Here is a 23,222-nt window from a genome sequence, read left to right on the forward strand (position 1 = left end):
ACGAAGCTTGAGGTCCCGGGTTCGATTCCCGTGTCGGGGCAGATATTTGTATGAAAAATACGAATGTTTGTTCTCGGGTCTTGGGTGTTTACTATGTATTTAAGTATGTATCTATCTATATATTTATATTTATCCGTTGCTTAGTACACCCATAACACAAGCTTTGCTAAGCTTACTTTGGGACTAGGTCAATTGGTGTGAATTGTCCCGTGATATTTATTTATATTTATTGTATTAAGAACCACGGCACGGTCATCGTGAATGACTCTACCTATAGTTCCGTGAACGTCAAACATCGTTAAATGGTAGAAAAAGCGTCAATCTGCTCTATGATTCAGGATATAAACCATAGTTGAAATGAAACGACAAAATGTGTTTAATATTCAGTCATTTGAAATTCAAATATTCAATCAGAACTAAACGGGAATTGCAGTCGATACCGGCAAGCGTCTAAGCTAAACGTTAGGAAATATAAAAATGGCACCTACATACTCGTAGCTGCCACGCTAAGTTAAGACAATTGTATTTTTTTAAAATGACTGCCAGGTTTGGTGCGTTTGAAAGCATTAATTAGTGACTTAAGCTTATTCATTCACATTTACCTGTCGTGATGTGTTGTGATGCGATGCTCTCTGTCTCTCTCTCTCTCTCTCTCTCTGTCTCTAAAGCTTTGATGCGACACAACACAAGCCGCCACAACACACAGATAAATGTGAACGCAACCATATAATATAAAATGTGTGAAACCGATACCGTACCGTTCTGATGCGTCACGACACAACATAACACGACGATAAATGGGATAGAGTTAAGAATCTTGACCTAGGCAACCGATCTTCACTCGAGTAGGTACAATAAAGTGGTATTTGAGTACAAAACGATTTTTTCAGAACAAGTGGCAAGAAACAGGTTTATTCGATTTATGGTGTCAAAATCCCTATTCACTCTAAGTCAACGAAGTCGTTAGAACCGTTTTCCAGATAATCATGTACATGTTTCATACAATCATTGCTCGTTTCACAGTATAGGGTTATAGTAAGTAAAATGATGTTTCGATTAGAGTCCAGTAATAATAATATTCTAATCATTTGCGTATTACTGTATCAATACTAGCTCTCGCCGCTTGCTTCCACTGACTGTCATGATATTGGTTTATAATGTACACGTAGACATGGTTTATACTGACGTATCTGTTCAACTGATGTATTCCAAAAGTACCTGCCATGCAATCCCATTCTTTCGTGAGTGAAAAATACTACTATAATTCAAAATTCATCATTTTAAATTAGTGTAAAGCCGCGGCATTGCAGTGTTCGCACTCCGGTTATTGCGTGCGCTCGGCGAGGTAACAGGCATTTTGATGAAACAAGCATACATTATTAATGTCGGTGGCACGTCGTGGTTTAACGCTCTCAGCTGGCATACGTGATGAATCTAGCGTTGTCCCGTCACGTGTTAAGACGTGGCGTGATGCAGTGTGCGGCTGAAGCTTGCAAGAAACGCTCAAGCTAAGATGCGGATCCAAATACTAACAGTGATGTGTATATTTATGAGTTAAAATTGTTTGAAAATAAAAATTCAGTGAATAGATAATTATACAGTATTGAGACAATAGACATTTTAAATAGCCATGATAACGCCAATGTATCTCTTTCCTCTAATAAAAAATATAAGGACGAATGTAAATAATACATGAGTGAAAAAAGTATTAGAAGTACTTAACTACTCTTAACTTTAAAGTCTTTTTACTTTGCTTTTCTTTGATTTTGTAATAACACGCATTTTTCATTTTTTTTTAAATGAAAAAATTTTTGAATCAATCAATTTTCCCATTGCCTAATCCGTCTTTACCTTCGCTCCCACAAGTTGGCACTCTAACCCAAGAGCTCGTTCAAATAAAGACAATAGGCACTAAATAGAAATCACTCTCGCCGAATAATCGAATAGCAACGGCTAGATATATAAAAGAATCTTAGGGACTTTTAGGTTTGGTTTCAATGATTTATAAAAGCCTGTTGGTTCATTTGCTGACTGGTCTCATTTATTTTTTGTGGAATTTCAAGAATGACAAATTCAATCCAGCCACATTAAATGAAGCGCCGGCGTCGGCTTCTTTTATCGTAAACGATTTAACGAAAAACTTGAAAAGTTTCAGAAGACATTTTTTGTTCAATTTAATGAAGAATTGCGTGTTTCCAAGTTGTTACATTTCCGAATTTGAAAGGCCTTTGTATTAACTGTTTATGGCCTTTGTGTATACCCATATGAAGCTGCAAAATTGCTTTAAATTGTTTATCTAGTTTCAAAGATTAAATTAAAGATTCAAAGGTGAGACAAAATAGGTACATTTTTACATTTCATTTGTTTTCTTTAGTAATACATTTACATTAGAATATTAAATACATAATCATACTAAATAGCTGTTATTTCACCGTTACATTGCGTTATTGATTAAATTGATTTTTCTGTGAAGTTGAAGTCGAGCTAAAATGTACTCAACAGTAAAAATCAATAATTCAATTTCACAAAAATTACAGTTATGTCACTATTATTAGTTAATTAGGCGATGACAAATAAAATACCAGTTACATCCATAATCTGCACATTAAAGAGGTTACAAATACGTTCCTTTATCTGTAAGTAAGTTAATAATGTAAAAGTATTTTTAAACTATAAACTGCAATGAGGGCTATCGCGTATGAATTCGCCACTAGAGGCGCTAGTGTAGCGTGAGGTCTCCGAAATGTCAAATCTCATAGTTTTTGGGTGAGCTACGCGGGTTTATTTATAATTAGAATAATTTTGTGAATATTTTGCAATATCTGAAATTAATTATGGGAAATATGCGTTCCGGGGCAATGAATGTCTGTGTTTTGAGACAGTTTTGTCTTTTGGAAACCTTTGTTTCCTTTTTTCCGAACAAAACGGGGACTATGCAACACTGTGGCATGCTCGATATTTTAGGTACGGTTTTATGTGTATTATATGATTTTCTAAACTTTGTTTTCACGCCCGTAATAACAGACTTTGAAAGCCATACTTAAAAACCTCACGCAACAGTGCGCCATCTAGTGAGGCAAAAAACGATAGCCCTCATTACCTAAACACATCCTAGACCAATTTAAATGTTCGACACACTATCTTAGCACAGGTGTATGCAACACGAGACAAATTTTAAACACAACTGCAATAAACAGAAATGGTTGTACAAAAATACAAATCTAAAATATACTGTTGAAAATTCTTTGAGTAATAAAAATGAGATCCAACTGTCGGAGTTGCCTATTCACCTAAGCTCGGCTATTCTACTGCAACGCGAAGTGCCGGGACACATCGCTGGCGCGCATCCAGCGGCTCATCCACGTCCCACCACGTCACGCCACGTCCCGCCACGTCCCGCCGCGTCACGCCGCGTCGCGCTACGTACCGCCACGACCAGTGTTGCCAGCTCTATGAGATTAAAGAAGCAGCAATACAACCTTTTAAGACTGAACAATAAGAAATTAACCACTAGGCTTCTTTTATATGTTCTTGTTGTTTCTTTGTGGCATTAAATTTGTTTATCATTAAAATAAACACACGTAATAGACGGAGAGCGGACTGCAAAATTTCGTACCTACTTGATACCGCGATGACATGCACAATGGTTTCCCATAAAACTGATGCTGAGTCCGAATTTGATAGTCTGCCGCGGCGAAACATGCCGAAAGTACCAAAAAAATTGTCATTTCCGGTGCGAAGAAAGGGGCGTTATTTAACCCATCTGATACTGAAATAATAGTCATGGCATCAAATTCGGACTCAGCATCAGTTTTATGGGAAACCATTGTGCATTTCATCGCGGTATCAAGTAGGTACGTAATTTTGCAGTCCGCTCTCCGTCTACTAAGAGTTAATTGACATTTTAGTATAGCTTACAAAATAGTGTCGTAAAATCGTCGTAGTATTAAAATCATTTGGTTATTTCGAATTTAATTTACAGTATTTTTTAATAACTGTTGCAGATTCTGTGTGTTTATTTGGTTTTCACATAGCTGTAGGCATGTAAAAACAGCTTGTGGTACTTGCTCTTGCTATGGTGCCTAGTATAAATAGTAAAAAAATCGGTAGTAATTAAATTAAATGGAGTCAATAAAAACATAAATTGTGTTAAAATGTTAAGGCTGGCAACATTTGCCACAATGACCCGTTCCGCTCCGGCACGTGGGACGGTGCTGTCACGTTGTCAACTATATGACTCCAATTTGCTATAAAGCGTTCGCAGTCAGCTTTACAGTTGCGGCTGACGTGTTAAATTTAAGCGCGTTTCATGTTTGGGATCAAGTCATAAATCAAACTGTTACGATATTTATTACTTTCCTTAGATAACGATGACGATGAACATAAATTTGATATTAGCGCATTCGATTTAACACTGCAATTGAATTGTATCTTTGGGTTATTAACCCATTCCTACTTAGCACTGTGTCGTATGCTGTATCCAAGTCTTAAAGTACAGGTAAGTATAGTGCATAATGTATTTCCATCGGGAATAGTGAGATCGCCATCGGAATATAATGGCACATGGAGTGTCGGTCAATTATTGTATTAAATGAGTGAATATCGATTAATAACGGAACTTTATTATTTAGTGCCGATGTCAAAACCACTGTACGATGGGTACTGAGGCGAATTGAGAGAACTCGATAGTTATGATCTTTTCCGATAAAATACGATGGAAAACCGTTATTTATTGCATCTGTACAACAACGACAAGAACTCAACTTATATAAACAATTTAATGATGACTGCCATTTACAATCGCAACAATGAAAATTCCAAAAATCTGTAGCTCCTAGCACAGCGTACTGACTGCTGTTTCACTTGAAAAGTCACCTGAAATTTAATTAGCTGTAACGCCCGTCATCCCACACACCCTAAAATTTATAGCAATATTAAAATAAACGACACAAGGAGCGGAAAGGACATGAATCACGCCACTTTGTCGCTCGTCTTTATTTAACCGATTTGGAATAGGATAAGCTGTATTAAAATTGGTAAAACATGAATCTGGCCAATTTTCAAGATTGTATCTGGTAGCCTAGCCGGAGCTCGCTTCATCTTTCTAGAGTTGTGTCTCTGTTTGAAGGGTAAAATGGTCTTTTCCAAACTAAAGTGAACTTAAAAATGTACCTTGAATATAACGAGCCATAATTTTTTTCTGGGCCCGCGTGGGAACTATGGCCCAAGCCCTCTCCTTCTTCGAGGAGGCTGTGCCCAGCAGTGGGACATATATATGCTGGGATGATGAATTTTCCTCACTTTCATAGAAAACGGTTTACATGACATACAATGTTTAGAAACATCACTCACTAACTCGACCATCCAACAGTTTTATTCAATCAGTATTATTTATAACACTTATGATCTGATTGACGTCAGACTAAACATTTTGATAGATGGTAATTTTGGAAAGAATAAAACAACAGAATAACTCAAATATCTATTAAATAGTAGAGGTACCTACTTACAGTTTTTGCACTTAATTGTGTTAGCTATATTTTGCTGTCAATGACAGTTTGTGAGGACCGGCAACGGCCGAGATGTGCGAATAAAGACTACATTTTGCTCGCCTAAAGATTTTTGCTTCGCTCCATAAAGACCTTAACTACTGAATTTGCCGACCCTTTGCGTGTTTCTTAGCAATTTGATCGCAACCGCTTTCAGGGAACAAAAGGGCGATTCGTAAAACGGAACTTCTAAAAAAATAGCAAGGAAATTTATGTCGGTTCTTTTATTACTACTTAAACCATATTGAGGAGGTACTGGCACTTCTTTCAAATTGGTTTTGGGTGAAAAGTTGAATATAATATTCCAGTACGTACGTAGCTTGTTTGAGCTTAGTTACTTCAATAATCAAGGTACCTTTCAAACCCCTTCTAGTAGGTAACTTATAATTGCGTTTTTTTAATTAAATTGATAAAACTCGTTTTCGAGTCGACTTACCAGGTCTTATTTAAAATTTCGGGTAACAAAGAGGGCCAGTCAGATTAAATTTCCGGCGGAGCCCACTTCAGGCCTAGAACGCCCTTTATTACCCTCTTACAAAAGGCTTTACTGCTGTGCCACTACAATATTACAATTCTCATTCATTTCGGGTGTTACGGTACTTCACTGTTTACTTTTGTCCACTGCCGAAAGAATTTTAAAAGCTACCGACGTTATTTGCCCAAACGTTGAATAAAAAGGATTGCCTGACTAATATTTACAGATCCCTTACCTTCGGAGCATTTTCTTTATTGAAGAATTAGAGTGAAATCCACTTTAGTTCTAATCGATGGACCGTTTTCCATTGTGTACCTTTATCCCACATGTATGCTTTTGTGTTCGCTAACTTTTATTTCCCAGGACGTTTTTTAACCAAAGTATTTCGCTGTATTGTGTATCTGATTTTTCTTTTACAGATATAGCTTACCCTTGTTGATATGAAACGACTGAAACATTTAAGTATATTTCCTTTTATCGGAAAGTATCGATGTTCATTAGCCTAATCCAGCAATCAGCTCTAACGACACGCTCGGACCAGGAGCAGATTCCTTTCTTTTTTCCAGTTAAAATAAAGGCATTGTAAAGAGCCGCCCTCAGATCACTGATAACTCGGCGCATTATACCCGGACATCTGTTACGCTGCAAAATCGATGCCAAGGGATTATTCGGAATGAACTGGAGGAAACGAAATCTATGAGTCATTTTAAAATCGAGTTTTGTAATTACTGCAATACTGCCACGATTGACTCGTTAAATTCTGACTTAATGATACTTCATGTCTTGATTTCAGCCTAGATGTTTTTATAATTATTAAGAGGTTTAAAGTTATTAAACGAGCAATTCTGCAATGACTATTTATTTACCATAAGTTGAAAATTAAGAATAAAAATTTTAGTTGTGAACAGTTGCAAAAGAAGATAACGAATAACGACAGCACGTATATCTTTCATCAAAAAGCACAACTAGATGTAAAATTTTGGACTACGCGTTTCGTGTCCCTAGTTCTCTACAAAGTGTTGAGTAAACGTGAAACTTTTGCTGTAAAATTGAAGTCGTAGAATTGTTCAACGAATTTCTTTCTCACTTCACTGATCGTAAACAATGTATCACAAATGTTCGGTGTTGTGGCTCGGGGCAGGGTAGGAGCGCCACAGACACTCTCGGGAAACCTTTAACACTGTCACCTGCAGCAAATTGAATCAGGAGGTATAGGATGCGAGTAAAATAAATATCTGACTCCACGCCGCTGCCGCTGCCGCCTGGCGACACTGGCAATGTGGGAAAACGTGGACGCCGAAATGAAATTTTTAAATTGAGTTTCATATATTTTGCACCGAAAACTACAAATCTTACTTGCGAATTTCAGCCCATTTATATACGGGCGTTTATAATAGTTGCATTTGCTAACGGAGTCAAATTTTGCAGTCAAATATTGCCAGGTATGAAAAATGAAGAGATATAGACATAAAAGCTCATAAAATAAATTGGCCTGTCGCAATGGATATAAACTGCCATTAGGGAGAAAAGAACGATACGATTCAATATCGATATCAATACCAAATTATCGGCACACCTAGAGAAACCAATACCCGAAATTGAGTCGATAAAAGTCGTTAAACGGCATTGCCCAACTGCAGTCGCTATTCAAATGCGATGTGATTTGGAAGGCGTCCATGGCTGTACGTCCGATGCTTGCAAGCATTATACTTCCCCAGTTTCGTATGACCTGCCCCGCTTGTCTTAAAACTTTTAAACTGGTTTAAACTTAGGGGAGCTGTATTAAAATACAAGGATCTGGCTTAGCTGGCCACGTTATACCTGGGAGAGAGCAGTGATGAGCCAACTCGCAGTTACGAACCTCAATGGCCGACTATAAAGCTCTAAACGAGGCCTTATGGCCGAGAAAAAATACGCTTAGCTTAGCTGAAACAGTAGGGGCTGGATCTTTGTTAAACTACTTGGGCGACTCAGCTTGCAGTCATTAACTCATCAAGCTGAAATCGTTTACTTTTGATGCTTTGTGCTTATTGTTAGAGTTTCTATTGCTAAACCTCTGTTCGCTCATACACATACAAGAAACGTGTTTCTCACTGAGTCACATTTCGCATAAATTATAGATGGAAAATTGTTATAAGTACTCTAAGGATCGACGTAACATGAGAGTAATACATCCCATCCCGGTGGATTAGCCACATATTGGGGAAATAAAGTGGTTAAGTGCACTGCACCAGTATCAGTAACATTGTCATCCTGTACTTGATAGGTACTTTAACAGCCAGACCACGAACACGCGCGACCCGTGGCGCGGCGATCGTTTTCTCTGTACATTTGGTGACTTTGTCACGCTACAGATTACATGGTATCACACGCAATGAACAGAGAAAACGCTCACCGTACTACCAGTTCCACAACACTTAGGTAATTCTACTGGTTTTCAAATGCTTGGTTTATTTCACTAAATATGACTGAATCTTATGGTAGTTTTATATTCAAAGTTACATAAGCTCTTAAGCTCTCGTGAGATATATTTAAAAAAAATACAATATTAAACAGTTAGTTTTGATCTTTCCAGAAGATCTTTTTCATAGGTGGCGCTCCCCGCACTGCCTCGCGGCGCGACGAAACACTAAACTGAACTAACCTAAGCATGGCGAAACTATAAGGATTCCTAGTTGACTACGGAACCCTAAAAACTAACTAAATTAAATATGGAAACTAGTCAGACTTTATTTTTCAGATTTTGCCAGTTAATAGAATACCTATTAACCTCGCTGTTTTTGCAACCTTATACGGCACCTATATCTTTATATTTAAGCACACATTACGGCCGAGTCTGTAGAATGAGCGTCTTCATTATCCATTCTCCATTCAACGTGACGTCCAAACTGTTTCTCAACATGTTACTTTGGAAGTTGGTACGGAGACAAGTAAAGTTCTTAGGCATTAGGCCATTAACATGCAGCCGTCGCTAGGAGTGTGCCTGCGGGCTAATCTTCCCAAATTGTGTAACATACGAGTTTACTCAAAGGGCGGGTCAAGGAAGGGTCATATATGGTGAAATTGTAGTTATTTTTTCGCAAATAAAACATGGAAACTTATTTATTGTAAAATAAAAATCACATTAATCTAATTTTTATTTGATTAATCAAATATCAAAATAAATTGTCTGTTTATCTCGCAGAACGATATTATTTTTTATTAAAGTCAATGTCCTAGGGACTACTGTAGTCTCTAAGACATTTCCCCCACAAAAAAGTTAGGGACTAATGTAGTCTCTAGGACGCGTGACGGATTAAAAAACAACAGGTATAAATTTTAATGTAATGATTATAGTGAAAATTTCATAGAAATTAAATTTGGCATACCTATTTTTTTTTTTCGTGTCATGGCAATATGTAGGATAATGTGTATGTTATTCAAAAGGTTCATAATGGACATTGAATTCATAATATATTTTATTGTGTACTTGTTTCTGTATATCTTACTATTTGTGTTGTACAATAAGAATCATTGTATTGTATTGTTAATTATGCTCACACACTGAACTGAATAAAATTACATCACCTCTTGTTATATTGATCACACTCTACTATAACAAGTCTAACAAGGACATTCTATGAATAGACCTCTACATTTCTATATAGATTACCTAAATTTCAAAAGGGACTTAGGGAAGTTCTGCCAATTAGTGCCTGAATTGGCTACGATTGTGCGATACATAGAACTAATTTAATGAGTTTCAGTCTGTTAATCGTGCTCAGAGCGTTTAATTACGTATTATACTTACCCAATTAACACTTAATCCCAATTAGCTCTGTGATCGCATTTTAGAAAAGTTTTAGGATTTGTGGTACCATGCATTTCATACCACCGTAAGTCTCTGTTTGCTTAAAAAAATAAACTCAAACGAACGTAATGATTATAAGGAAAGTAATCAGAAATTGGCGAAAATGCTTTCATTAATAATAGCTTACCGAGTTGACGGCTGCCATCGTTCTTTATGATGAAACCACCTCCTCGTTCTACCGGCACATCCTGAAACAAGTAAAATACATTGTATTTTTAACCGACTTCGAAAAGGAGGAGACTCTATGGTCGTCTGTATGTATTTTTATTGAGTTTGGTTGGATGATGCGCTCGCTTCATACTTTTAAAAGGTACTAAGGAATAGAATTCGTTCCGTCGTTGGTTTCTCCAGGTAATTAGGTACAATTTAGGGCTATTCAAGGCCAGTGAGTAGGCTGTTGCCGACTGAACCGGCCTCATCTACACTTTAGGTGAGATAGGGGTTAATTGCCTTACTTTCATAATGATTTTTCAATGTGTCAAAAACAGCTGAGCTGGTTTTGATAAAACATAAAGAACTACTGCAAGGAAACTCACTTTCACGTAAAAACCGCATTGAAATCGATCCGTCCGAGAGTTACGATGACACAGACAGACAGACAGACACTGACGTCAAACCTATAAAGACCCCTATTTTTGCGTTTTAGATTTAAAAAAATATTAGGTAGTTGAAAAGGGTCCAATACTAGGAAAACGCTATTGCACGTGTCGATCGCACGAGCACTCACACGATTTAGCCAACCATAGCCAAAATACGTCAAAGGCATTGAAACATAGAGCATTCAAAACCGTCATCTATGTCAATAGGTAATAGTAAGTGAGTCTAAAAGCAATATCGTAAATGCTTCTCAAACAGGTCGGCCTTGTTGACAGCTCGCTGACTCAATGCAGTCTCCGGCAGAGATTCGCCCTACACACACGAAAATTAATCATCTGCCCGAACAAATATGTACCATAGCGCTGGCGCATAGATCACAGAATCAATCATCTGGCGTCAAAATAAGGCCTCTTGCACACGAAATCTTACAAACGATACTCGTTTTCCGAAATATTATCCTTGCCGCCATATTAAAAAATGACCGATTGAGTACCAACCTGCAAGTATTTTATTTTAATTATAAACATCTTTCTAAAACTATGCAGTTTACCAGGATAAACAATATCCTAAATGTTAATCTTGTTAGTTATACAGTTTTAGGGTGAAAGAGTAATAAATATCCACACATATATCCTCACAAACTAACGAATTTATAATGTTAGCAAGATAAAGAAGAAGATAAAGAGTTTTTTTATACGGACGTGTCAATTGCGTTTGCAATTATAGAAATAAGTGGCTAAATTCAGGTGACTAGTGGTCGTTCATCCGAACGCGGCAATTACATAGGAAATGAAATCAACCATTTATTTTCGCATACTGCTCACAAAGTTGTAAAGGTATTTAGTTTTTGATTTAGTATATTAGAATCCACCAAAGCCACTCTTTATACATTTGTCGACTGCTTCATGTTCCTGGTCTCAAATTTTTTGTTCCAAAGTTTTGTCTCGTATTCTTTCACCTTTTAATATTATGGAGATATCGTCCGTAATTTGCAAAATTTCAATTATAAATGAGCATTTATTTACAAGTCGTCGTGTAGATATGCCCTAAAATACGTCTAGGGACAAAATAGACGGTCGCGTTCACAGTCAGTGGGGCAAACGTCCAAGTCCATTAATAAAATTGAATCAGACGGACATTCCGAAGCACAATATGTGCACGTGTGGAAATAAATAAAAAAGACGGTACCTACTATGTCGAAGAATTGGGGAAGTCGACTTGTTTGGAGCTGGACGGAGTGACGCCAGTAATCGAACAAATAAGACGCAGTTAGCAGAAAATGTTCACACTGGACTCGCGTGCAAACTTTAGTAGAAACCTCACATTTTGAGATATTATGTTCAGCAGAAATGTAATTAAAAGTTGATACGCAAGCCATGTTGAAACTAAACCACACAATGTAATGTGGCGTAATGTTTAGGTACTAAAATGTCATTATGGATTTGATTTGACAGTGCAATGTACTAATCGTTTTGGTAATGTTAGGTTAAGAATTACGTATATTAACAATAGTTTCTTAAACAAGAATGTTTCACGCTAATTTACTAAATTTGTAATGTCGAAACAAAAAAATTAGCTATTCTCAAAATTCTCATTAACTCGTCATGAAAGACCAACGCGTAGGTGGAGAGACTAAGACATTCTTTTGTAAAAGATTTATCATGACTAATAAAACACAGGCGAGCCTTTGTCTCTTATTGTAGTAGACAATAACAAGGACAGCTTTAAAACTGTTGATAACGTTTGAACTGGAATTCATGAAGTTAATAAAAAACGGTTCAGGGAGCAAGTTATGACTAGCATTTTGTTACAAATATTATAGTGAGCTACATTTTGTACTACGAAGAAATATTATGAAATAAAGACAACGCGTTTCTTAAGAGAGCGCGCTTGCCATTTTTTGTACTTTCTTCAACTATGTCAATAAAGCGGGAGAAAGACGGTGAAGAAGAGGCATACCTACAATACAATGTAATGGTTTCATTGAAGACCATGGACTTAATAAGTTATACAGAAAACAGATGCAGGTTCAATATAGGCAATAAATGACAAAATATCATCGTTTCATAGGGATCTTTTCCAGGCTACCTTTAAGACAGAAAGAAGTAGCTATTATAGGTAGGTAGGGAGGTTGTATTTTTTGTATATAGGGATAGGTAGATACGCGGTTGTTACGCGGTATCACAAAATGCCTACTTTCGTTGTGCATTCATTACGAAACCCCTTGAAACAGCAGGGCTACTACGAAACCCGAAACTGGAAGTTCGTATCGTATCCTCTCGCTCTCTTATTAAATATTATAAGTGCAAGAGGGACCGCATGACACGAACTTCGAGTTTCGAGTTTCGTAGTAGCCCTGCAGCCCTATTTAATACTAGGTCCTCTGACATTTTATATTATATTAGACTATCGAAACATTTGCCCAAACTTTTACATTATCTAAGTAATAGCAGAATTAATCTAGTATTTATCTGACTTTTGTGAAAACTCGTTACATAAAATGCTATGTCATCGCAGCTCGCAGCATGCATAGCGCGGGCAAACGGAACAGGCAAAGCCATTAATAAAATTAAATTAGTGGCCTGTATCGGACAACAATACACTTGCGAACACAAAGCAATTCCACCCGTAAAAATAATCTAACTCCGAACCAGTTCCATTCAACAATGGCCGTTCGATGAAGGTTCTCTCCCTCTCCAACCACTTCAATCTAATAAGGACGACACTATCATTCAATTTGCTTGTTAATTTTGAATTGGAGCTTGAACTCCGCCCCTACATTGAATTAAGCCTATGCGTAACTTTCGTTTGACAAAGGTTATTTTTATAATTACATTTTATAACTCGCAGTTATTATTTTACAGACAGAATTTTGAGCTAAGGATAGAATTTCGATGTCTGTAATTAGTCATATTCGTATTGTGCCAGTTTAATATCAGAGTGAATATTGGAAACATTGTATTATTCACTACTATTTAGTAACAGTTGAATTATTCCAAGGCACTCACGATGTCTAGAAACTATAAACTTCATAAGCGGCTTATTTTATGGACCATTAAAGATAAAGCTGTAATTTTCTACATTTGTTAGAGGAATGTTGACAAATAAATGGAAAATGTGCATACATTATGACATAACTTTCGTTTTCCCTAAAATTATAATATGCCAATAGATAATACTGTTAAATTAAAAGTGCTCAATAAAAGCGCTACAGCAATTTGCTTCTTTCTGTCATTTCAATTTTAACTAAAAGATCTGTCCGTTCCATTTTCTTAACTAAAACAACTCTATTAAAGTGGCGGCCGCAAAAGTGCTAACTAAAGAAAGAAAATGGAAATGAATGAATGGCTGGCGCGCTGAGCGGAGCGGCACGGATACGAGCACGCAACTCCAGCCTTTCTCATTGTTCACTTCACGCAAACATTGTTTCCCAATTTCCCACCGTACCGCAGGCAATGTTCCCGGTTACGTTGTGTACCTGTTTATACTAACTCGTGTAGGTACCGACATAAAAGTTCTCATTACGAGGCGTAAGGTCGAGTGCCGGCGCCGCGTCAATGGAAGTCTGCTGGAGGCCTGTTTATATCACAATAAAACTGTTTTACGAGTACGTGCGCCATTCTCTAACGTACGGGATGAGTAAACTAATTTTTTATTGCTTTTTGTAATGATGGTGGCGAAATACAATCAACATTGGCGTGAAAACCGAGTTTCGAACTGGTGACCTACTTCGGTAAACCTGAAGCCTTTGTGTGTGACGCACTCAGAATTACAATCGGTTTCACCACCTCTTTCTATCACACACAAGGTGTAGGGTGACGGTAGAAAGTTATTGTGAATGCGATCGCAAATGCCCACGCGTCAGATAATATGGCCTCTGATATTGTAATAATTTTCTCATATTTATCGACGCTGAATCGGCTTAAGCTTCAAAAAAACATGTTCACACAATAATAGCGTAAAATTTTGATCGGCTCGGTTCTGCTGGCCGAATAGAACCGAGCCGATCGACGATGGACATAAAACTTTTCTTAATTGGCTTAGGCCGATTTTGCAGTAGAGGGCAGACCTTAGGACTGTAACACAAACATTGACGTCAAGTACAGCAGCGTTGACCTGCATCTGCATCTGTCGCAGCGGAGCGTACAAAAATATCTGACACGTCCCTTCGGCCATAGAACTATAGTACCTAACAGATATTTATGCACGCTTTGTTGTGTCAGATATTGGTGCTGGCGACTGTACAACGTCAACATTAAAGGCAAAAAGTAACAGCTTCCATGCTGAAAAAGACCAGTTTGTGGTAATTTTAGATTAGAAGGACTTTAAATTATGTTAACCAGTACCTAACTAGTAACTAGTCTAGTGGGGAGCCCTCTGAGCAGTCATGACCGGATATGGTAACGTGTGCTTACCCCTCTGTGATAAGACGAAACGAGTACTATTAAGATAGCAGGCTAAGGAAGGACATGTGGCCCCTGTGAGGAATAGTTGAATCGGTAAATGTCAATTGTTTGTTGCCTCATTCCTAGTAATCACTCCAACTTTCAGCCCTTTATCTTGAATTTTCACAGAGATAATGTCAAAAATGTATTTTCTTAGATATTTTTTTCAAACTCGTTTTCCTCCTAATCCATAACAGCTAAAGCATTGAAACAAAATCACAGCTACGTAGTTTTTGTGAGAGTATACCCTACAATTTTACTTATATACGAGTATTATACTTAAAAAATAAAAATAAAAAATTACAATTTATTTTTCCACAGCACTTTCCAACAAGTTTTTTTAAAGGTACAGCTATGAAAAAAGCATGTAAATCGCAAATAGTATTGGCTACTACCAATTGATTATAATTGGTGCAACATACTGAAAAAACTAGCGAAAGTATTCAAACACAGTTCAGTAACCTTTTGTGACAGCCATACGTCAAATTAAAAACTAATACACTCTTTGTTGCTAGGCAACGAACATGAAACTTTAAAAGCGAACCTTCAGAAGGCTACACTCTTGATACTTGAATACTTTCGTTTCGTTAGTTCCTTATTTTTTCAGTATGTTGCACCAATTATAATCAATTGACTTTTCGTATGGTAGTAGCCAATACTATTTGCATTTTATATGGTTTTTTTTTTCATAGCTGTACCTTTAAAAAAACTTGTTGGAAAGAGCTGTCGAAAAATAAATTGTATTTTTTTTCACGTTTAATATATTAGGAAAATTGTAGGGTATACTCCCACAAAAACTAAGTAGCTGTGATTTTGTTTCAATGCTTTAGCTGCTATGAATTATGAAAAAAAATGTTAAGAAAATACATTTTTTGACATTATCTCTGTGACAAATCACAATAGAGGGCTGAAAGTTGGAGTGATTACTAGTAATGAGGCGACAAACAATTGACATTTACCGATTCAACTATTCCTCACAATGTCCCCATGACCTTCCTTAGCCTGCTAAACCCTTTTGAAGATAAATTTGTACAAATACAAAAATAGGACACAAATTGCCGGTGAAAAAAGAAAAAAAGTGCTTCGTAATTAAGTAAAGTTCTTTTTTTTTCACTTTTTACGGTTCCATCCCACAGCCGCAGTCACCTCTGAAACCGTTTTGTTTTGAGATGAGTTTATACAATATATATATATATATATAGAACATAACAACATTTTGAACGAGCCCACATAAAGTGTCAGAAAAATATAGCGCAAAATGGGAAAGGCAACTCTCGGCATAAATGCTTTGTGGGCTAACCCATTGCCAATGACACGTTTCATGCCTCGTGCAATAATGCAGGTCGTTTGAAACTTGCGGCGCACACGCTTGCCATTTGCTCTATAAAATGGCTTTGTTTAGTCATTTCGGCTAATAGACTGGCTTGTTCATGAACAGTGTTTGGATTAAACGACGACCGGATGGCCAAGTGGTTAAAGAACGGCTACGAAGCTTGCGGTCCCGTGTTCGATTCCCGGCCGGGGCAGATATTTTTATGAATAATACGAATGTTTTTTCTTGGGCCTTGGATGTTTAATATGTATTTGAGTACTCGTATGTATTTATCTGTATAAGTATGTTTATCCGTTGCCTAGTATTCATAGTACAAGCTTTGCTTAGTTTGGGGTTAGGTCAATTGGTGTCCCATGATATTTTATAGCTGTACCTACTAATAAAATTAGGTACCAGTTAATTCACAAAAGTGGCGGAGGATCGCGATTTGTTTTTTTTTCGTGTTTATCATCCATAATTTATAAACCGATTAGGAATATTATTGTTTTATTTGAAAGGGTATACTTCCCGTTGGATCCCATTAAATATGATCTCACATGTTCTAAAACTGAGTGCTTGCAGAGTTGAGACTTTAGACATTTTGAGGCTAATGTGCTGGATTAAGAAGGTACCAACGGTAATAGTTTTAAGAAGTAATTAAGAACAAATGTAGCCCGAATATTAAACGTGTTTATAATAAGCATAAGCTGGTATGTGTTATTGTACTGCACTTGTTTCGTTCCCTATAGCATTATCCCTGAGGAAGTTCTTTTAATGGGTATTAGTGTATTGCCCGTAGAATGCGAATGTGCACTCTCTGTGGAAACCGCAAATAAATAAAACAGCCAAAAAACGTTAATTTTATAGGTAGTAGGTACTTACCTATAGGTACCTATTATTTATTATCGGATGCCAAAAATATTTTTTAGAAAATCCAAAAACGTAGGGTATATGCAGGCAAAAAAACAAACATTGAAGAAGTAGGTATATAATTAATAATATTTTGTCCGATGCACTTTTTTCTCATTTGCTCTTAGTACAAATTTTCAAAGTACGGGCTGAGTGGTCACTCAAGACAATAAAACTTGTTGTATCATGTTTTAGAATGACATTGAGAGATACATACGAAAGGTTGCCCATAATAATTTTTTTCGCCTGCCGTAGAAACGGAGTAAGTGTACCTACCACAAAACCGTGTCAACACAAATAAACACAATACTACTGGTACCACTGGTACTGGTACTGGTACTGGTAGAGATCCCTTGAAGGTATAAGTCCGCCTTTGTACAAGTATCTCAAAGTTTGTGAATCGTGTTTTGCTTCTTTTCTTTTGTAACTACAATAAAGAGTTTACACATACATACTAGTAAAAACAAAATGATTTGCATAAAACTTAAAAACATAACTCAACATGCTTGAATAACCATTGAATCAACAAAGAGTAAACATTATTCTAACGCAATATCGATTCTGAACATTTTTTAAGTACACAGTAACTTCGCAGATGCCGTTACCTCTTCAGAGAATTCACAGTCAGTGGCTGGCACACTTCTATGAAAGGGGGTGGAACCCCGAAACCCCCCACGGTTGATACGTGCTGTCTGGAGGTGACGGGGTCGCTGGCTTATTGCAACAACAAGATTTCTCAACGTCGTTAGGCCCAACTTGGGCTTAGTCATTATTTGCCGACTCAGTCCGACACTGCAAGAACTTAAGCTACCTACCTACAGTCTGTCACAAGAAATGCTTTCATAAATCCTGGACTTTTAATTGGCAGCTTCAGACAAATAAAGTAAGTATTTTGCCACCGAGCATAATAGCGTAGTTTCCTACGTAAAAAAAATATTTATTTAGTCCGTCATATTAAAATATTGGCACGTATTTTTTCATTGGTCAATCAAATAACAAAAAAATGAAGCGCGTCAAAGTTCGGGAGTGGGGGGCCCGTGACGTCACGTCGTGCTAAAGTGTCGCACGGTGTGACGTCATGCGAAACTTTATATCTTAATATCTTTATAATATTTTTTTAGGTAACTTGCGTGTTGAACAGTTATTTCATAATATCAGTTTATAACAGGTCCGGATTTAGGGGAGGGCATCCGGGGCTACAGCCCCGGGGCCTCCACAAAAAGGGGCCCCCACAATAAAGATCAAGGATTTTTTTTTCAAATTCCGACGATTAAACACTAGTAAACAACTTTTTCTTTAATATTTTTTTTTCGCTGTTTTACCCTAACCTTTACTAATTTGTAAAAACATAAATAATTATAGTGTTCATTTTATGTGGAAAATAGTTTAGGGCTCCACTCCTTTGTTGCCCCAAGGCCTGCAGACCTCTAAATCTGGCCCTGGTTTATAATGATGAAAAAGATACCGGTTAATTTCTTATTTCCTTATTATCCTTAATTAGAATTGTAGGTAGGTAAAACCTCAAACAGGCAGGTTTTGCTATGAGAAATCAGTGCGCAAGGTCCGCCCGGATTGCTACCACCATCTTGCTCGTTAATCCTGCCGTGAAGCAGCAGTGTTTCCACTGTTGTATTTTGGCGTGGAGAGTAAGACAGCCGGTGAAATTACTGGCACTTGAGGTATTTCATCTTAGGCCTCTAGGTTGGCAACAACACCAGGGGTATTGCAGATGTTTATGGGCGGTGGTGATACTATCAGTAGACCCACTTGATCGTTTGCCATCCAATCGTATAAAAAAAAAACAACTGCTCTCTTGTTGCACAAATAACTACCTACTTTTGCCATTTTGACCACGGAGTCCTATAAAATAGTAAAAGTTAGGCTTGTATAATGTCAAAGTGACTAATATTGACCAATGTTATTTAAACAGAAGCGTAACAAGCATTCATGAAGCATTGTGAACATTGACATTAGAATTTACATTCCGAATACTTTGCAGTTTTTGGCCGTCCCACATAATGTCCACTGATCTATTTACGGACGCAATTAGTTTGCCATGGCTTGAGATATATTTAAAGCCTGTATAGACGGCACCTGCATTATGACTAAGAACTATTCTTGCTCGGTGACGCGCCGTTGACGTTTCACATTCAGTAGTCGAATTTCCTTTCGTTAGCAACGAGTTCAAAGCAATGACCTGAATAAAGCTCGCTGGACTTGGAAATCTAATGTTATACAGGATTACATACAGGGGTGAATGTCATTTTAAACGTACTTTATGCCCCTAAGTTTTAATCTTAATTATGTAGCTTAAATTTAAAAAGCAAAGTTTATTTTCACTCACAAATCTATATCCTGTTTTATCTAGGAACTGTCATACCGGGTGTGGCCTGTAATACGAGCAAAAAATTAAAACATAGATCGTCCTCGTCAAGCTGAATGTACGCCATCCTAGAACACAACTGACGTCAACGCTACAAACATCAAGCATTTTGCTTTACATTGCTTCTTCGAATAAACTTATAAGTTTAATAAAAATTAAAAAAAAACTAATTACTTTTCAAAGTCGTTGAACTAATGTTCTTCAGTTTGACGAGTATGATCTATGTTTTAATTATTTGCTCATATTACAGGCCACACCCGGTATAAAATGTTACACATAACTATTGAGACTTTAGCATATAATGTTGGGTAGTAATAATGACATGAAGACATTTCGCACGACGTATTTATGTAGTCGTCATTACTCTTCTAGTTAGGTTGTTTTTCTGCTACGTTGTGCCGACGTGAGCCAAGAATGTAATCCGTGTAATGGGTTCGTAAGTGATGTATCAACGCACAAAACGGGCTGAATTGTTTCTATTTCCTAACATCAGCGCTGTTTGTAGGGAAACGTCAGATAATAACAACTTGTGAAGTTTCTAGTCGCATTTCTCACTTCGTATTCTATCTTACAAAGTTTAAAATTGTGTTTGGTGATTTTGCTTTGATAAACAACGGTGAACTCACAACGATTGTAAGTTTATAGGTATGTTCGCCGATAGTAAATAAATAAATGTAAAAATCAGAGGCAACGTGAAAACCTAACCAAGACACTTGAAGTCCATTCCAAAAGGAAATGGCAATAATGGCCGGCCGCGTCCGCGTGCAAAACGGGCCGCACACTTAACAAGGACTGAATGCCTGGTAAGTACAGTCACCAGCATTAATATCTGCCACAGCGGAGCATGCAAAAATATCTGACACGTCCTTCCGGCCCTAGAAATAGAGTCGTATCAGATATTTATGCACGCTTGTTATGTCAGATATTGGTGCTGGTGACTGTACCACGAAACTCAGTTTGTGCGGTGGCAAGCGCCGCACAAGCCCATCACATTTTTTTTAATTAAAGGTATGTCTTGAGATTATTGGTTAATGGTTTCCACTACTCAGCCACACGATTAATGTTTAATCTGTCATCAGGTAGGTATTAATTTTTCTGATTTAGTAATTGATAGCGAACTGTAATCTTACTACCCACTCGAAAGCAAAAGCTAGTTTTACAAATCAAATTTAGAGACGATCCTACCACTCAGAGGTGAAATTTGACTACCTAACTTATATTAATGAAGTTAATAAGACGTTTAGACTTTTATTAGTTGTAGGTATTACTTTGAAGCACACCTTTTTTTATAATTAGATTAAAAAATTTAAAAACTAAAAAGAAAAAACTAATACTTAAAAGATCTACAAGCGTGCATGTGTTGTTGCGGCCATGAGCGTACACCGACTAAGTCGATGTGTCCATTAATTATTAATTTGCATGCACCGGCTAATAAACATTAGTTGAGTTGGCACTCGTGCGGTGTCCCCTGGCTTTTATTGCTCACTGTAATACTATAGCGAGTGTTTCAGTATTTAGTAAGGTATACGAGTAAAGTATTGCTCTTTTAAGGAATTCAAATTTACTGTTACACTGGTAAAACTCCGCATTTTGTAAAAAGATCACTTTTACATATAAGACTATTTTTAATATGAGTTGGCACTACCAGTTTGAGTAATCTAACTTTGTAGTTTATAAACCCTCTCAAGATAGGACTTAAAGGTATATACCAGGATATCTTTGTGCTACTGACATCATACATAGAAATTGGCTATGAAAAGATCCCACTCTGGTACGCGATTCAGTTTCTCTGACTATACATACATATATCTACAGATAGTAGGGAGAGGAACTCACTGCCCTGCACTGTTATTTAAAAAATGGATGATAATAATATGTTATAATATAACATCAACATCAAGCATTTATAAACTCTACATTAATTTCGTAACATGTGCATAAAGCGTAAACTTATATACCTACATCTCTTCTCTTCTTCTTCTACTTAAAAATTATACTCTTGTCGGTGGAGTATCTTCCACACATCCCTTCTTTGAGCCTTTAATATAGCCTCTTTTGAGTTCGAAATATAATTAAAAAATAGAAATTTTTATTTTTTAGTAAAACATGCCTCCTAGTAACACAGTCACAAAAGGTGGTTAAAATAAGTGTCATCATTGAATGCAAGAGACTAATTTGTCTCGAATGTTCGAAAAATTATTATCGATTGCCGACAAAATGGTTGTTTATACCTACATATAAAGTATTATTTCAAACTGCACATAGACTAATAAACGTTTTCTAATAAAATCGAATGTCACCCTCAATATCACTCAATGTCTGTGTGAATCGTAAAAATAAAAATAAAATTTTGGTTAAAGTAATATTTAGGGAATAATTTAGTAGAGCGATGCGAAGTTCAGGAAACGCTAGGTCAACGACACTACTGATTTATTTATCTACCTTACAACGTAACAATATTAAATGTACCCTCATAGTATACCACAGTTAAGAAATCCTATTAAACATTTCATGTTTTCATATTTTCGGAACTTTTAACCACATAACTAAAATACTTACAAGAATTATTCTCTATTTGTCTATTTGTAAAGTTCTGATATTCATAAGTAAATCAAAACCTATAGGGTACCCGTCGATTAAGAATTATGAAACTAGACAGGGACTCGCAACACTAATAAAGAAAAAATAGTTTATTTGTTATTGACTTACGATCGCGATTTGAAATGTTTAATTTAGTAGTTATTATTTTTAAGTATTGTTATTATTTTTTTGTTTATAGTGTTTGTAAATCATGTCGCAGGAGAGCTTAAGTAATATTATTTTCATCACAATTTAAAAAAATATTTTTTCTGATTATATTGCGATTATAAACTTACATTTTGTACGGAAATTGAACTTTTTCAAGTCAAGTTGGCCTTCCGGTTTATATTTTGGCTATGCCGTAGTATAAGATCACAGTATATATTAATGTTAGGTACGAAACTCTCAGTCTGCGAATCAGGCTCAAACTTGGTTCGTTTTAAATAAAAATATCAATTAATTGATCGTTAATTTAACACCGGTAAGCAATTAGCTCACCTGATCAGGTAATTAAGTTGTTTCGATTAATTATTTTTAAATTGCAAGAACCAATCAGTTTAAAGGGCGGGATTTGTAAACATAATTTCCGTTATTAAAATTGCTAAGAACGTGTCAGTTACAGTAAATAATTATCGTTTATTTTTTTTACGATAAACGACAGGTAGGTGTGCTGTTTCAGTATTCGCAGAAGTTTTCTTCCGTTTAGTTTCTATAATATAACGAACTTAATGATTCGTAAGAAAGATTGTAATATGAAAATTTTCGCAAGTGTTCAATGCAACATTAAATAGGTACCATAATTCATTTAGAATTTTTTAAGGAAATTTAGTACCTAACTAGCCGGAGCGATGGTACGGGTAAAGGCTAAAGGTAGAATAAGGATAATTATTATACTCGTATGTAATCAAAATTCCCATTTCTTTAACATTTGCATAATTCCATCACCATAGCGATAGGTTTAGAAGTGTGTGTGAGCAAAAGTTTATCCCTCAAACTACGCCCAGTCCAATTAAATGGCATAGAAGAAACCGTTTTTTTTTTCGAAACTTTCCCCTAATTCATTGAAGAGTCTGTCCGAAGATTGAAACAAGTCGGAGGGCTCAGACTTCGCTAACAGTTGGG

At 36.5% G+C, this 23,222-nt stretch overlaps 1 protein-coding gene across 1 annotated transcript in view; it reads right to left on the reverse strand.

Moving 5' to 3' along the window:
* Positions 1-23,222, reverse strand: part of LOC141432577 (uncharacterized) — a 347,176-nt gene that overhangs the window by 251,785 nt on the left and 72,169 nt on the right. Inside the window, 1 exon segment of the mRNA XM_074094201.1 lies at positions 10,002-10,062. Within this exon segment, the coding sequence (XP_073950302.1) occupies positions 10,002-10,019 (18 nt within the window). The 5' untranslated portion in view covers positions 10,020-10,062.

Source organism: Choristoneura fumiferana, chromosome 11 (genome assembly GCF_025370935.1).
Source record: "Choristoneura fumiferana chromosome 11, NRCan_CFum_1, whole genome shotgun sequence".
Taxonomy (NCBI): Eukaryota; Metazoa; Arthropoda; class Insecta; order Lepidoptera; family Tortricidae; genus Choristoneura; species Choristoneura fumiferana.